General features: G+C 45.6%; 2 protein-coding genes across 2 annotated transcripts; both read right to left on the bottom strand.

The window, feature by feature from the left end:
* Positions 1-304: 304 nt before the first annotated feature.
* PVX_092325 (hypothetical protein, conserved) lies at positions 305-6,937 on the bottom strand (the record flags this gene model as incomplete). The annotated part of the gene is made up of 1 exon (XM_001615407.1): positions 305-6,937. The coding sequence occupies one exon, from the start codon at positions 6,935-6,937 to the stop codon at positions 305-307; it is 6,633 nt and encodes a 2,210-aa protein (XP_001615457.1).
* Positions 6,938-8,537: 1,600 nt separating this feature from the next.
* Positions 8,538-14,876, bottom strand: PVX_092320 (hypothetical protein, conserved; the record flags this gene model as incomplete). The annotated part of the gene is made up of 1 exon (XM_001615406.1): positions 8,538-14,876. Exon 1 carries the CDS (start codon positions 14,118-14,120, stop codon positions 8,538-8,540), a length of 5,583 nt encoding a protein of 1,860 aa, XP_001615456.1. The 5' UTR covers positions 14,121-14,876.
* Positions 14,877-16,665: the final 1,789 nt, after the last annotated feature.

Here is a 16,665-nt window from a genome sequence, read left to right as displayed (position 1 = left end):
AAGGCACGACGGGGAGGACACTCCCAATGGTGGAAAGCCACACGAGGGAACCCACCCCTTAACAGTGCGTCCCCGCTATAAATACGCAAATTAAAAAAAAAATGAATCGATCGAATTAGACCCCGCTTCTTTGGAAACTTCTCCCCCCTTCATCCATCTGCCCAATGTGTCCACTCAGTGCCCACCGGTGGCACATCAGTTTGTTTTTTTTCCCGTACACGTCCAATGGTGCGCTACATGTGCAGGAGCTTGCGAAAACGAAGCATACTGGTGGTGGCGCATCAAACCGAGCTGGAGGGGCTCCCTATTTTGCCGCCCCGCCGCAAGCACAGCTGGCCCGGTCCAAGTAATACGTCAACCTGTTTAAGTTGATGTAGTGATAATAGCCGATGAGGTTGTTCAGCCTAATTTTGGTTCTGTACGTTTTGCCGGGCAGCGAGTTGTCATTCACGCATAGGTAGTTCTTCCCGTCGCAAATGAAGAGGCAGTCGAAGGGCCCCTTTTTCGCTGCGTCGTTCTGCGCGGGGGAGAAAGTGTTAAGCGAGGCACCTTCAACTTCACCTCCCCCTTTTAACTTCTTGCGCACTTTCAAATTAAACTTTTGTATTAAAGAATTAATTAAACTGAGGGGGTACACGCTGGGAGATATAACCCTGTCTTCCTCAAGGGAAACAAAAAAATACAACAACAGAATGGTTATTTTGATTTCTCTAAATGAGGACGCGTTGCTTAATAATATGGCCAAAATTTTTTTTAAAAAAATTTTCTTCAAGTATATCATATCTTGTTCTAAGTAGACGATGCTGAAATTGTCATCATAAAGAATGCCATCCTGCGGACTACTTCCCCTTTTGGTCTTCCCCCCCTTTGTGCCCCTAGTGCTAGACGTAATAACCTGTTTGTTAATATACACATTGGTGTTTATAAATGTCTTTTCAATCGCTATTAGGTGGCTTAATTCTATTTGATTTAAAAAATGGCTGTTGTTTTTGTTGCTTAGGATATGATTCATTTGTTTAACCTGTTCGTAGAAGGCGTCTTTTGGCGGCGTTTGCGCTATGTGCGTATTGCCTGAGATGTGCTTATCCCCTTCGCTGTTTAGCGAATCCCCCTTTTCATCATACCGTTTTTCCTTCGACGTGGAGTTGCCGTTTGCACCATCCATCTGCAGCACCATTCGGCTGCTCTTGATGAGGGCGTTAATTGGGCTCCCCTTCTCCCTCCCCTTTTCCCTTTCCGTGTCCCTTTTTGGGCCCCAGAGGGGTTCCCTCCTCACGCTTGAATTGTCCTCCCCCGTGCTGGCTAACTCGACGGCTAATTCGCTTCTCCCCTTCGTACATGCGTTTTTTCTTTTTTTTTTTTTTTCCTTTTCTGCACTTTGGTTTTTTTTAAGCTGCACGCGGGTAGACAAAATTGCAGTAGCCTTCTTTTCTTGCTTCTCCTCCGCACTTTTTCCTTTTTTTTTTATTTTTTTCACCTTCTTTACACCGTCCCTTGCGCTAGCTGCCTTTCTGGAGAAGCTCCCAACCCGCGGGGCTCCATTTCCATCGGAGGGGGGCTCACCCAAGTATGCGCAACGGAAACTCTTTTCAATGCTACAGTTTTCCCTTTTGATGGACATGCTGGAAAAGGACCCCACGAAGTTGCAGTCCGGCCACAGAGGAGCGGACCTACCCGAAAGGGACCCCACAAAGTTACAGTCTTCCCGTTGGATGGACGTACTGGAGTAGGCTTCCCCCCCTCTGGGATCTTCATTTTTATTTTTACTCTCATTTTTACACTCATTTTTACACTCATTTTTACTTTTACTTTTGATGCGTGCGACCCTTTTCCCCGTCCTCATGCTCATCGCGTCATCCTCTAACTTGCTCACGATGCATACCGCGTTGCTGGAACTTACGATGCTTTCCTTTTTGAAGTTAATTTTATTTTCGCCGATGTTGTAATTAACCTGCACGGATTCCTCCACAGTGTTTACTATGTTAAAACGTTTTGCAGTTTCACTTCCGTGGCGGTTGCTTGTGCTTTTGGACGTGGGTTTACGTTTGTTCCTCTTTGAGGGGGAGGCACTTGGCGGTGCCTTCCTCATTGGAATGGCTTGTTTGATTGCTTCACTTCCATTTGCCGCTCCACTTGGGGGATCCTTTTTTTTCCGTTTCAAACGTGTAGCTAGCGCACTGCTGGCCTTCTTCACGGCTCCTTTTTTTTTCTTCCTTTCGTCGCACGTGCTCTTATCACTTGGCCACATTTTACTCTTGCTCGAATTAGGGCTCACCTTCCCCTTCAGCGAAGTTTCCTTATTTGTCAATTTTTTCAATTTGATAACCTCCCCCCCCTTGGCATTGTAACCTTCCTTATGGGGTGCTTCTTCCTTTTTAGGTGCCCCATCACATTTGGCACGGACATACGAAGCGCTTTCATTTTTTTTTTTTTCATCACTGGAGTGGGTCCATTTGGTGTCCTTCACCTTACCGTTAGTTATTTTCTTCTCCCCCCTGTAGTTGGCATAACTGTGCAGATAATCCTCCACTGGGGGGGATAAACTCTCTCGACTTCTCCTCTCCTCTTCTCTCCTAAAATTGTGCCGCACGACGGTGCAAGTGGGGTGGTGGCTACCCCTGTCTGGTCTCTTCTGCGCAATCAAACCCGAGCTGCTAATGCCATTCTCACAGTTGTATTCATCCTCAAAGGGGTTATTCTCCTCTTTAGGGTTGTGGGCCGTCCATAAGGGTTCTTCCCCTTCATGGGTGAAATAAGCCGATGGGGTGTCCCACTCCCCATCACAACTCACCATCTTTTCAGTGCTACTCTGATGACCGCTTTTGTCTTTCCTTTGGTGAGTCTCCTCATTTTTGAAATTCGCATAGGGGTCCTTTTCTAAATTGATAACTCCATTTGCATGCTCCACCTCATACACACTATTTTCTCCGTCTTGCTCCAGACTAACCGCATAAACCTCAATTTCGTCATCGTTATGTAAATGGCTAGCTGGTGGATGGTCATTCTTCTCCTTTCCCTCAAACGGGGGGACTTCAATCGGGTAATTCTCACGAATGGTATCATTCGACGAGCTGCTTCTAAAAAAGGTTTGTTTGTTTTCCCTTAATTGGCAGCTACCCCGGGGTGCATTACCACCACGGCTAACACTGCTATGGTGGCTAATCAAGGGGGGTTCCTTCCCATCATGCGATAAAATGTTGTTATCGGAGGGGAAGATACCAGCACTGCTGCTGGCGTCACGCGGGTGTGCATCGTCTACCCTCCCGTTGTGCGTATAGGTATGGCCTCCTCCCAGGTTGCTGTCCCATCCGTTTCGATTTACACCCCCATGTGCTGATCCTTCTGCTTCTCCTTGTGCTCCTCCTTGTGCTCCCCCACCTTGCACGTAGCACTCTTGGTATATGGCCAACTCGCCGGGGTGGCCAGAAGAAGACCTCGCCGGGTTTAAACTCTTTGCCCGTTTCATCACCCCGGCGTTGTCCCCGTCGAGCATGCTTGGCTGTACTGCCCCATGCCCTTGGCTCTTTGAGAGACACACAGGCGCCTTCGTCTTCGCTGAATAGCTCTGTAGTCTTCTCACCTTTTCATTTAATCTCTCCACCGGGGCGCAGACGTTGCCACTCATGTAGACGTTGCCACTCGTGTAGACGTTGCTACCCCTGTAGACGCTACTACTCATGTAGACGCTGCTACTCGTTTTGTCGTTTCTGCTCCCATTTGGCCTCCCCTCCACGTACGGCATACACTCAAAAGGGGTGCAATTTTTCACATTTCTGCTTGGCACCTGTTTGCCATTCTGCGCATAGGGGCCTCCCCTGCCGACCTGTTCGGCGTGTCCAACACTGGCGCCGTTTTGCCTCCAGTTATGGGCAGCCCCTTTGCTTGAAAAGAAACTTCCTACATTATTTGCGGCACTATTTGCGGCGCTACTTGCGCTGCCCTGCCGGTTCGCCCGCGGGTGGGATTTTCCGCCGACGTCGGGGCAGTACGTTCTGCAGTTGTGCAGTGCGTGCGCCTTGGGGGGTGCCACGGCTGCTAGCATAGGGGCTAACACAGGGGTAGCCATAGGGGTCACCATAGGGGCTAACATAGGGGATAATGCAGGGCTCACCATGGGGATCGCCACAGGGGTCACTCCTCGGTACCCACGCGGTTGCCCATCCTTGTGCGCGCCCTGCTGGTACCCATGAAATGTACAGGACTTTTTCATGACGCCACTTTGCTGCGCCCCGACTGGGGTACCGCCACTCCCCCCTTGGTTCTCTTTACAAAACGTGTAGCTTCTTCCCTTAAGTTTACTGGCGAGGCATTCCTGGCGAGGGTAGTAGCCCCCTCTCATAAAATTATAATCCATAAGGGAGCACATATTTTTAATGGGGCCATTATAACAGTTTGCAATTCCATTCATGTTGAGGAGGTTTCCACTGCCTCTCCCCCTGAAGGTGGGTTCTCTCCTCTTCTCCTTCGAATGAAATGCGTTAAACTGTGTATCATGCAGACTAGCCTTATTTAGGTAACCCTGGTGGGTAGCTTTGACGCTCAAATTGGACGCCTCCTTCTGAATGTGCTCAAAGGGAGGCGCATTTTCTTTATTCATGGATTTGCTTCTACTTAGGGGACACATATATATTCTGCTCCCATCAATTTGATTATTCAGGGGAATGCCCCTACTTTGCGCGGAGGAGCTCACTCCTGTGTTGCCGTCCACATTTCGACTGAACGAGTGGTGTGCCATGTTCATCCTGCCGCCTTCATTTGGATGTGCTCTGTATTGCACACCACAACCTGCATATGAGCCGTCATATATATCGTACAATGCTCTGTACGTTTTTTGCAATTCGTTGGTGTAGTTTCTCCCCCCTTGGGAGGGTAGGAACTTTATATTATTATTCTGAAGGTGCGGGTCATCCGCTTCATCCTTCGGCTGAACAAATAAATTATATAAGGGGTCGATAAGGTACTTATTAATTATGTTGTCTTTTTTCCCTCCTTCGATTGCCTCCTCTGTTGTGTCATTTAGGTTTTTTTTTTTTTTATTTTCTCCTTTCGCATTTCCGCTGCTGCGCTTCTCCTGGGGGTTCCCCAAACAGTGGGTATCCCCTCTCGGTGCATTTCCTTGCGATTTAGCTCCCCAGTAATGCCCCCTACTATCCTTTGGACTGCTAAACTTTCTATGTGCATCTTCATTGCGTGCGTTAACATATTTATTGTTACCCTTTGTCTGGTTCGTCACCTTCTCATATGTTCCTTGCTGCCGAATGGGATGCAAAATTGTGCTTCCACTTCTGCTTACATTTACAGATTTGCTTTCATAAGGATAGGAATTCACCTTATCGTGTGACGGGACCTTAGCTGTGCTGGCACGTCTTGAGGGAACCCCCCCTGTCCCATTTTCATCTTGGTTAAAATAAATCCCATTATTGTTATACATTAACTTTATTATGATTTCCTTTTGCGCCTGATTTTCTCCCCTATCGATGGGAATACATTCTAATGAGTCTTTCCCTTGTGGATGGTGGTCATCGTGGTGCCCTTTCGATGTAGAGCACCCCTTGTGTACGTCTTCATTCGTTCTGTGTTCATCATACTGAGAGGTAGTTATAACCTCTTTGCTGGTTAATTTTTCTCCCTCTTGGGTAGTTGTTGCCTCCGTTCCCCCCATGTTGTTACCATACAGCGCATATTTACTGATCGCCCTCACGTTATCGTTTATATTTGACTGCACATTTCGCACCAGTTCGACTTTACTTCCTGCGAAGGAGAACTCGCTTGTTCGTTTGGGCTCCCCCCCGCGGCAACCATCGCGCTCATCACGTTTGCTGCGTATGCCACTTTCGCCGCTCTCACCGCCTGCGCCAACGTTTGGGGCACCCCTCCCCCCGGTAGTTACACTCTCCACCCCGCTCGATTCAGCCAAATAGGCCTCGTCTTCCCTCTTCTCCTCGTACGCGTATTCGTTAAAATCTATCACATTGCTGTTGGAGTTGAGTCCCTCTGGCTCGTCGGCGTTGTTCCCACGGACACTTTTCACCTCGTCCCACACTTCGATGTCGGAGCTCCTATCGAAGATGTACTCTCTTTCCTCCTTTTGCTCCCTACCAGGGTTGCCCATTTTTTCCACTGAGTCCTCTTCATCAAATTTCAATTTGTTGCTTTTCATTTTAAAATTTGTTAACAGCGAGTTTGCCTCACAGGAGGAAGAATCCCTCTCGTCTGCATTACGAATAATTTCACTACTGCAGTTAACACCTTTAAGGATTAGCCTCCCTTTATCTGTTTTTCTTTTCCCATTAAAATGAATGTTATTACGCAGCATTTGGGCTTTGTTCTTCAAGCTGTTTAATTCGTCTTTTATGCTGTAGCTTTTGTTCTTCTTCAAATTGGTGTACATTTTGGTGTAGTCCACATGGCCTCTACTTCCCTTTTTGTTGAAACTGCTCGTTTCTCCCTCCCTGTCTTCATCATTAGCTGATGCAGAGCTTGCGTTATGACCTGTGTGAAATGTACCGGTGGCATTTTTTTTTTTGTAATTTTTAAATTTTTGCAATATATTAATTTTTTGGAAGAAACTTTCTCTTTTTTTTTTTAAATGAGAATTTTTCACCCCTTCACATTCGTTGTAATTTTGTGTGTATTCGCTATGTGCTGTGTTTGCAGCGTTGTCTTTGCAGTTTGCCTTTCTACTTTCAGTCGCCGATTCTTCGTCCATCGTATTTTGTTTTTCCCTTCCACCTTTACCGGTCCGTTCCTTTTTGTTCCCTTCTCCGGGGGTGAGTTGAAAGGAGTCGTTGCTTGTGGAAATCACGCTGTCATTGGAATTGCTTTTTTTTTTCTTTTTTTTTTTAAAAAACGAGAAGATGGAAACAGATTTTGATCTCGCCTTCTGGGGGGGGTGCTTACTCACCCCCGTGTTTTCATCAACTGCCCTCTTCAGCATTTTCTCATTTGGTTACACCTTTTCACAATTTTGTAGAAGCAAATGCACACATGAAGTGAGGGGGCATTGAAACTGTTGTATGCTCCTACGTGTAGATATATATGCATAAGGAGCCTGTTCCCGCATGCGCAGCATTAGGGGGGGAAAACCTCTCAATCAATCGATTTGTAACGGCAAATTCCTGTAGGGGTTCCTTTTTGAGGAGATACACCTTCGCGCGGTTCCCTTCGGGGGGCCGCTAATTCTCACGTGTGCTCTTGCACTTGCACATGCAACTGGGTAAGCGATAAACGCGTACAGTAGATTCATATTAAATGAGAAGTGGTGCTTTCGCCATGTGTTTGGCGTTATCCTTGGTGGGTATTTGGGGGGGATTGCATAACCCCCTTTTAGCTGTCCCAAGTGGTTCGCCCGCTTTGCCAATTCGTCCCACGGGCGCACTGTGCACATGTGCGTTTGCAGCACGTTGTGTTGTGTTGCGTTGTGTTGCGTTGTGTTGCGTTGATCTGCTTTACGTTACGTTGTGCCGCTCTGCGTTTCGCCGCTTACCCTTTCGCGCTTCCCTACAGGGGGAGAATGAACTTTTACCGCTTTCACCCCTTTTCCGCGCAACGCCCCACCGTTTTGGGCAATTCTCCCCCTTGGCGTTAAAAACGGACGCGCGCAATGGTGGGAAAAAAAAGGGGGAAAAAAGGCAAAAAAGGTGAAAGAAGCAAAAAAGGTGAAAAAGGCGAAAGAGGCGAAAGAGGCGAAAGAGGCGAAAGAGGCGAAAGAGGCGAAAGAGGCGAAAAACCAAGCATGCGAACAAACAATGCAACATGGCAGGACAAAAAAATCCGCTTAACACTCAAGTGCAATTTGCTAGTCCGCAAAATTAACACCCCGAATTTTTGCGCAACGATTTATGTGGAGAATAGTCAGTTGCCGGGTGAAACGAAATGCCCCCCTATATGTGTGGCACCAAATTGGCGCGCGGCGCATACACGCGCGGTGGCATACATGCAGGGCAGCACCACGCCCGGCAGCATACATGCGCGGTTACATACATGTGCGGCCACATCCACGCACGGCCGCATCCACGCACGAACTTCATTTCTTACGCCCGATGGACGCTTTCTATGCTGCCTCCTAGCGCAACTTCGCGTGTCAGTTGGCCACGCTTCCCCCAAGGGGACCGCCCACACATTCGTTGCAAACAAAATGCATTAAAAAAAAAAAGATGAAATTGCCACTTCAGTTTTTATCTTCAAATTGTGCGAAAGTGAATAAGAGGAACAAATTTGCGCTCACCCTTTTCACTCGCAAAATAAAATTTTTCCTCTTTCTTACATACAGTTTTCACTATTTCACGGGTTGAAAACGGGAATGCATAGAGGCCGAAAAAAAATACAACACGAATAGTGGCAAAAATGCGTAGAATGAAAAATAAAGATGAGTGGAAGTGTACAAACGCAATAAAAAAAAAAAGAAAAGGGGGGAAGTGAAAGAGCAACATGTTTGGTACGTCCAGGCGTAAAAAGCGACGTGCCAATTTTTAGCCCTCCAGCTTGGGCAACAAGGCTGATTTGCTGTGCCCCTCCTTGTGCAGCTGCGGCACCGCTCAGTTTTTCCCCCTCCTGGCCCTTCTCTTGGAATTATTCTTAATTGATCGAAATGCGTGCAGCGTTTTGGTCCTAAATTTGTCTTTGGTCATAATAGGCTTCAACTCAACGTACGAGTAGGGGAGTAGTTTGTCCTTCTTGATGATGTCCCCCTTTCCCTTCTTCGACGTGTATGCCTTTTTATCCGCCGTGACGAAGGTGTTCGCTTTTTTTTTATTTTTCTGTTTGTTGTGTAACTTCAGTTTGGCGTGCATGTTTTGCTTCTCATTCAGGGGGTTATACTTTCTGTTCATCACATCGTCTTTCTTTTTATTTCTCGCATTTTGCAAATTCGCATTTACAGGGTGGATAATAATCTTTCCATCCAGTCCCACTTCTACATTTGCGTCATCCCCCTCGTCTTCATCACCATCGCTATGGTCATAGTCGGAGTTTCGGTGGCCAGACTGACCTCCTCCTCCGCTTGCCCTTTTCCTTTCCTTCCTCAACCCTCGCTTCACGAAATACTGTTCGCCAAATAGGTCGTTTATTTCCTTTTCATTCGATAAGGGGATGTTAAACTTTGCTTTGTTCTTAAAAAGGGAGCTTCCCAAGTTGTTGAGCACATCACTTACGTTTCGGTTGACTTTGACATTGGTCTCTTTCTCGTTGCCGTTCTGTTTCCCCTTCTCCTTTCCCTTTTCTTTTTTTCTTTTTCTTTTATTTTGGCCCTGCAGGATGTCGTCCACGGCGGCTTTTATGTAGCTCGTCTCCTTCTGCCCCCTCATGCTTTTTAAATTGTCGAAAAAGTTGGCCAAACTGCGGTTCTGATTTTTTGCCTTCAAATTGCGGTTGTTTGTCTGGCTCGTCTGCTTCGCCTGCTTCGTATGCTTCTTACCGCGTTTGTTTCTTCCCTTGTTCAGTAGCGCCCCTCCCTGCTCACTCGCCCCGCTCGATTCGGACAGCGCATCCTCCTCCGAAAGGGCATAGGACATGACGGACGACCCTTCGTCTGATGAATTGGCCGTTATTTGGGCATCTCTGCTTTTCAGTTTGTCTCTCCTCTGGTGGTGAGCCAGTCGCCTTCCACGCACACCATCATCATCATCGCTTCTATCGCTCCTATTTTCACTACCGTGGAGCCCCTTCTTCTGTACCATTTTGTTGAACATTTTCCTATTCGCCTTGGACAAGTAGGTCATAATAACATCGTGCGGTTTCTCCTTCTGTTCCGTTACTACCTCAGATTCGCTTACAAAGAGGTATAATCTGTAGAGAAATTTCTCAACGAGGTAGTTAAGTGCCCTCCTCTTCATTTGTGAAATGGTATTAAGAAGATTCATGAGCTGTGGCATGTTCCCCAGGATGAGGTCTTTTCTAAAGTGTTTTACACAGGTGAGCAAAAATTTTACGAAAATTTTTAAGAGGCTCTTCTCACTACCATTTGATAGGGCTACACAAACACTGAATAACTGTACCTGGTCCCCATACTCAATTTTGTACCTTCTTACAAGCAAGTAGAGAAGGTAAATGGCTATCTTCTTGCAACTGGCTTCTTCCACCAACAAACCTGGCGTCACGTGCAGAAATAATGCTTTCAAATTGGATGAACCCAATTGAGTTATATGTTCAAATAGGCTATTTCTCCTCAACTTGGTGGTGAACTTTTTGTTGATGTAAAATAGGGCCTTCATTATGAGTGGCAGCATTTCAAAAAATAACTCGTGGCAGTAGTCCCTATCGAGAAGTTTCCCCTCTTTTAGGTAAAACGTCAGGCCATTCAGGTACACGTAAAATTTTTTAATATACTTATTTATATTATAGCTGTCTAGGTTATCGAAAAAGGGGAGGATATTCTCCTTGGTCATCATGGCGGGGAGTTTGCTCTGGACCACTCTGCCGTCCACATATACATTGCTAAGGATGAGCCTCTCGTTTCTGCTCATGTGGCGCATGCCACTTGGTACGCTCTCGCATATCCCACTGGTGGAGCAGCCCATATTTATGCTAACCCCACCACTGGAGTCCCTATAGTTATTTCTTTTTGAAAATATATTTCCGAAATATTTAAACAGCGCCGCAACATTGTCGTATATGAGGATCCTCACAAATTTGTACTTTTCGACGTCCATTTTTAGCTCTTTTGTAATTTTTGTCCTTCTTGCCTTTTCCTTTTTCGCGGAGTCGTTTTTTCGCTTTTCCTTCTTAATGAGGCCTCTAATTTTGCCCTTTTTGTCGATACTTTTTTGATCCTTGTTTCCCCTTCGCGTGGTGCTCTTAGAATTTCTTCTTCCTTTGCTGCGCGCAGTGGGGGTGTCTCCACACTGGGCAGCCTGCACCTGGGGGGGGTCGCCAAAGGGGGCGCCCGCGCAGTCAATCTGCATCAAGTTGTCATGCTGCCCGCGGATTCCATTACTGCTCAGCGGAGGGAGCCCATTTTGACTGCCCATTGCCGTTGCGCCCATTTCTCCATTCACCTGGGTTGGAAGTTCAAACTGGGCATTTATATTTGTATTTGCATTTGTATTTACATTTGCGCTCACGCCGATGGGGTTGACGCAACAGCCCTGTTCTGCGCTTCTCATACGGCGATTCCCCCCTCCGATAGGTTTTTCCAATTGATTATTCGCCCCTCCTCTGTCCGCCCTTCTCCCCCTCAAGCCGCGTAATGAACCCCTTATGGAGGACATTTTCCTACTGACCAGCTCGCCCACCAAATGCAGCAACTTCTGGTAATACAGCGAGCAGAGGGTGAGTTCCTCATAGGTAAAAAATGGAGTTAAAATTTTCAACACAATGATTATGCTAATGAGGGAATAAATTTCCTTCTCAATTTCGTTCCTGAGGATGACCTGCTCGAGGAGACTCAGCACTTCACTCAAATTTGCGTCGGAAGAAAACTGCAAAGCAACGTGTAGCAAATTTGAAAAACTTTCAATGACCATGGATACACCGGTCCTATTTCCGCTCGACTGCAAAGCGGCGCTAGCAAACTTCTGCTCATAGTGAGACGTCACAATGGAGATAAATCTGGGCAAAAATATTTTCAGCAAGTTGTCCGAAATGTGGTTTAAGAAGAAATTATTTTTCTTTAAATTTAAGAGGCTATATTTGCACTTAATGTCTCTCCCCGCTTGGTCATAATGTACACTGTAGGGGGACCACTGTGCCCCCTGACCGTTGGCCTTCAGCGTGGACAGGTAAAAATTCTTGAAAAAATTAACAAACAGTGGCAGCAAGTGGAAATCATTACAGTTGGTGAATTTGGTTACCAATATGTATAAGTCCTCCAGATTGGTAGAGACGAAATAGTACAAATTGATGCAGTCATTTAATGCCCGCGAGAAATGGACCAGCACATTTTTTATATAGCCTAAAAAGCACTTCCTCTTAATGGTATACTCTTCTTCCCTTTCATACAAATCGATGAAATGCATAAGTAAAGGGTAGAAAAAATTGATGAGAAATTTGAAATTCCCTCCGTGGTACGTCTTGTTGGTATCTTTTAAAACTCTATTCAGTATGAACACATCCTTGGAGAGCAACTCCCTGCTGGTGAAAAAAAAATATTCTTCGAAAAAGGTGCTGAAGCCTAGTATGCGAAATGTCTTCGATAGGCAATTCGTTAGGCAGTTCTTGTACGTCTCATCTGCAGATTTGAGGATGATCATTTTGTACTCTGTTGGGAATTCCAAATCGGTGATTCTTAGTATACTGGTTAATTTGTTGCTCCCTTCTGGTGCGTCTGTCTGTTTCTCCACCTGGTTAAGAACAAAATGCAGGTTGCCCTCAGTGGGGTTCCCTCCTCCTTTCTCTCTTTTGACGTATTCATCCGAAATTATGAGCATGTACAAACTCCAAATTTTCTTCAAAACGGATGAATAGACTCCACTATGCTTGGAATTAAACTTTTCGCAAAACTGGTAGAACTCCTCCTGCGGATCATCCTTCCCCTTATACAAATGAATGACCACATTTTCGTAAAAGGAGAAAACCTCTTGGGTAGCCAAAAAGATCATCGGGTGAATTGCAAAATTCTGGACCGTTAACAATTTGTTAAGCAATTGAAATGCATTAAAAATGATAAAGTAGGAATATTCAAAAGATTTCATTTTTAAAAAATTAAAAGAAAAATGCAGCAATGCGATGTGTCTATGTACAATGTGCATGCTGCTAATTAAATTGTAGGCCGTCATAAATACACTCTGCGTGAGGGTATTCATGGTGTCCTTCACTTCTTTGAACCTCCTTTCCACTTGCAAATCGACCTTATCGTAAAAGCTCTCCAACATGGTCTTTAATTCGACTTGGTTACTTTTTATTTTCTCATTTTTTACGTTCTCATTTTGGTGTAGTACGTCTAACAGGGTTGCTTCGCTTGGGTGGGCCGCTCCATATTTGAAGGCCTGCTGCTCATTCGGAAGGAGAGGCGCATTTGTGCCTTCCTCCTCAGGTGGGTGGTAAATCGTACAGTCTGCCTCTACACGGTTATTTTCCATCATGTGGATCCCCCCCGCGAGGGTACCACTTAGCGCGTTTCCCCCTCCGCCGCAAACTTTGCTCTCCAAAACCGCTATCTTACTTGCACTCTCGTGTAGCCTCCTCAACAGAGTGAATAACAACATGACGTATTTCACCTTGGCCAAGGAATGCACCATCTTCCCCTTGGCAAAAAAGGGGTGCTTATTTTGGAAGTAGACTAAAATCCACCTCAAAACGAAGAAGTTAAACACCTGGTAGTGATCGTCGTATGTGTTATAATTCTCGTGCAGATTTATTAACTCATTTAGGAGCTCAAAAAGGAGGTGGCAAAATTGGTCTTCCTCATCCGAACTGACAAAAAGGGTGTCATTCTGCGGGGCTGCACTGTCGCCTTGTTGAGTTCCCCCCCTTTTGGGGATGCCCAGCACCGTTGGGTGCTGCCTACCACTCTCGCACTCCTTCTGGTATATATTAAAAATGGAGCAAAGAGAAAATAAAAATTTTACTTTGTACATATAGGGCATAATACCCGTGACAAATCTCATCACACTCATAAGTTTGCATAGAAATTGAAAATTTTTGGTAATTTTTATGGCCTTTAAATTTTTATATATGTACCCAAAAAAAACGTCAGCTTTGTACTTGGAGCATATGCTTACATGCTCGTCATTTTTGTCTCTTATATTTTCAGCTGTGAATCCTAATTCTTCCACCTTCATCAACACATGTTCGTGGTCTATACATTTTTTTATAACATCATACAGAATTGTGTAGCTCACTTTTTGGAGAAGTTCATTTTTTTCATTAAAAAGGAGGCAATTTTTAAGTATATCTATCTCTCCAATTTCGTTTTTTCCAAACAGGCGTTCCTTCAACATTTCGCTTGCATTTTCGTCTGCAAAGAATTGCCTGTACTGTTCATTTTGCACGTTCGCTCCATTTTTCTGCTTTTCATGTTTCCTCTGGTTCACGTATTTTATAATTACGTTTGTGATGAAGTCGTTCGTCGCGCCGTTCCCGCTGCTACTCACGTGCGAGGGGTCTTTTTTTCTTTTAATAAAACTCTTCGCCTTCTTCAGACTCCCCACATTTTTCCTTTTGCATTTTTTAAACTTATCCATTTGTTCGGGGCGTCACCGCAGGTGCGCTTGGGGGGGAGTCTCTCCAAGTCGTTACTATTATAGCGCGGTGAGCGAGGTGGGTACAGCCTATCCGCAGGAAGACGTGGATGCCTTTTTATGCGCTCCGGGGGGGGGCTCATACGTTCCGTACTATTCACTCCCTACTGTTCGCCCCCCTTCGGTTAAGTTGTTCTCAATCCTCGGGATTGCTTTATGCCTGGTCCCGGCGCAGTTATTCAAATGTACGCTCTCGGGGGTCGCAGCCCAAAACAAATTGATGCCCTTCCCCCAGCCGTGCCCTATTACAAGTGCATACGTTCTGGGCGGATAAAACTGCCTCGTAAAGCGGTCACCGGGAATGTAGAAAAAATGGTCTGGCAAAGTTGCAGGGTTGCAGTGCTGCCAAGTGGAAAAAAAAAATATGCAGCGGCCGAAGCAGCGCTATTCGCGGGGGGAGCCTCTCTGGTTGGCAAAGAAGTTAAACTCGCCAGTCGAGTCGCTTAAAAATTGGCATAACCAAGAATAACCATACATGTTTGCAAAATGGTGGGGAAAATACGCCTGCCTGCCCTTCTCCACCGGGTATTCAAAAATGAATTTACCTGGCACGGCATCGGCAAGCAAGCATTAATTACATGTAGGGCAAATGCGAACGGCAAAATAAGGTTAACTTTGGTTTCAGCTTTGCCTTCAACTGAGGTTTAAATTTTTTCTTCCTTTGACATGTTTTTTTTTTTCTTTCTTTTTTTTAACCTCATCAGAATTATTTTAACCGTACGTGCATTCGCATATGTACTGTACGTGTATATACGGCGCGCATGTAGCACCACCTCCTTTTGAGTTCCGCTTCAGGGCGACTTTTTCATTTTCGCCGCACTCTTCCGCGGTAAGTTATATGACTGAAGGGGGGCAATCAACACGGAGGATAATTTCTTATACAGAGAGTTTATAACGCGGCACTTTTTTTAAAGAGGCACAAAATTATCACAGCTATCTCATCTCAAAAGGAAAAGAGAACTCTTCACATTACGCAAATGTACCCATTTGCACTCATAAACAGAGCACGCTGTTCGCGTAAACGATGTTGTTTCATTTTGCATAATGCGCACGTAGCCCAAAGGAGGAACATAAAACAATCTGGAAAATATCTTTTGCAAAAATGGCGAAGCGGCGTCATAATTGTGCCAAAACAGAGGGGCGGGCCACTTTCGGAAAAATGGGCCACACGCATGTGGGAGGCACGCCATGAACGAAGCGCAAAAAATGGAAAAAACCTCAATTTTTTTTTTTTCCGTTTTAGCGAAAAGTAGTCAGCGTCATTGGGAAGTGTTCAACTGTGGCGGTTATTTGTTTGTTTAATTTTTTTTATTTTTTTATTTATTTATTTTTATTTTTTTTTTTCCCTTCCACATGTTCATATGAACAAACTGTACATGTTGACACGTGTGGACTGCGTTTCCACTTTTGCGTCTCCCCTTGGGGGTTATAGGAACGTGGCTTGTGGCATTTTTTTTTTTTTCTTGGGAGATGGAGCACCAAAATGATATTCCACTTTTTTGGAAAGACTGGCCGTTCACTATTGGGTGGCAGGAAGGATGTAGCAGAGAAGGCAGAGGGGGGGGAGTCCTTCCACGGCGATCAAAGGTTTGCATTTACGTATGAATGTGCGTATGGATGCACTTTTGCGCGGCAGAACGCCGTGTAGGGCGGCACCTGGGGATCTGCCCTACACGCACACATTCGCGCAACTTTTTACCCACAATATGGGATAACCACAACGGCGTACTAACACAACAGCGTACTAACACAACCGCTTACGAACACAACGGCGCCTGACTGATTATTTTACCCACCCTTCACATGGGCGGTGCTTTCGCTGCCCCTGTACTGGCACACATACGGATTAGCTGTATTCTTACCAAAGCAGCAGTAACCGTTTTGCGAATCACCCCCCGCGCCAATGTTCCCCCGTTGGTGCTTTTGCAGCGCCACACCACGTTCATCTTAAAAAAGACCATATGATTACGCCCTTTAATCGGTGGATTATCCCCCCGTGGGGGCGCACGTTAGTAGGATATTATATTGCCAATAAAATTAGGCCTAAAATAAGCAAAGCTTTCCTAGTCCCCTTTTCTTTGGGGGGGACTTACCTTTTGAGCTCCGTTGCATTTCCCCCAATTCTGCAATAGTCTGCCCGTGTGCACATGTATGCGAATGCAGATATTCCTACCAAGCAGGGATTAACACGTGTACTTGTTTGGCTTTACATATGCGTATAGTATATACTGGCGCGTTCATTTTTTTTTTTTATTTCTTTCACCCGTTAGCGTTCTGCATATAAGCTTCCTGTTCCATTTTCGGTTTGTAATTTTTTTTTTTTTTTTTTTCCCTAAGAGTGTCACTCTTTACTTACCATTTGGTTAAGCCCCTCCGTGTTCACAAATCGAGGCTGTTAATTGGGGCGGCTGGCATGAGCCCAACGGGGAGCACTACAAAGTAGCGCTGATACGTAGCTCTGATAAGTAGCCCTGCTAAGTAGCACCAC

Source organism: Plasmodium vivax, chromosome 9 (assembly GCF_000002415.2).
Source record: "Plasmodium vivax chromosome 9, whole genome shotgun sequence".
Classification (NCBI taxonomy): domain Eukaryota; phylum Apicomplexa; class Aconoidasida; order Haemosporida; family Plasmodiidae; genus Plasmodium; species Plasmodium vivax.
Note: the sequence above shows the minus strand (reverse complement) of the source record. Positions and strands in the feature narration are given on the sequence as shown.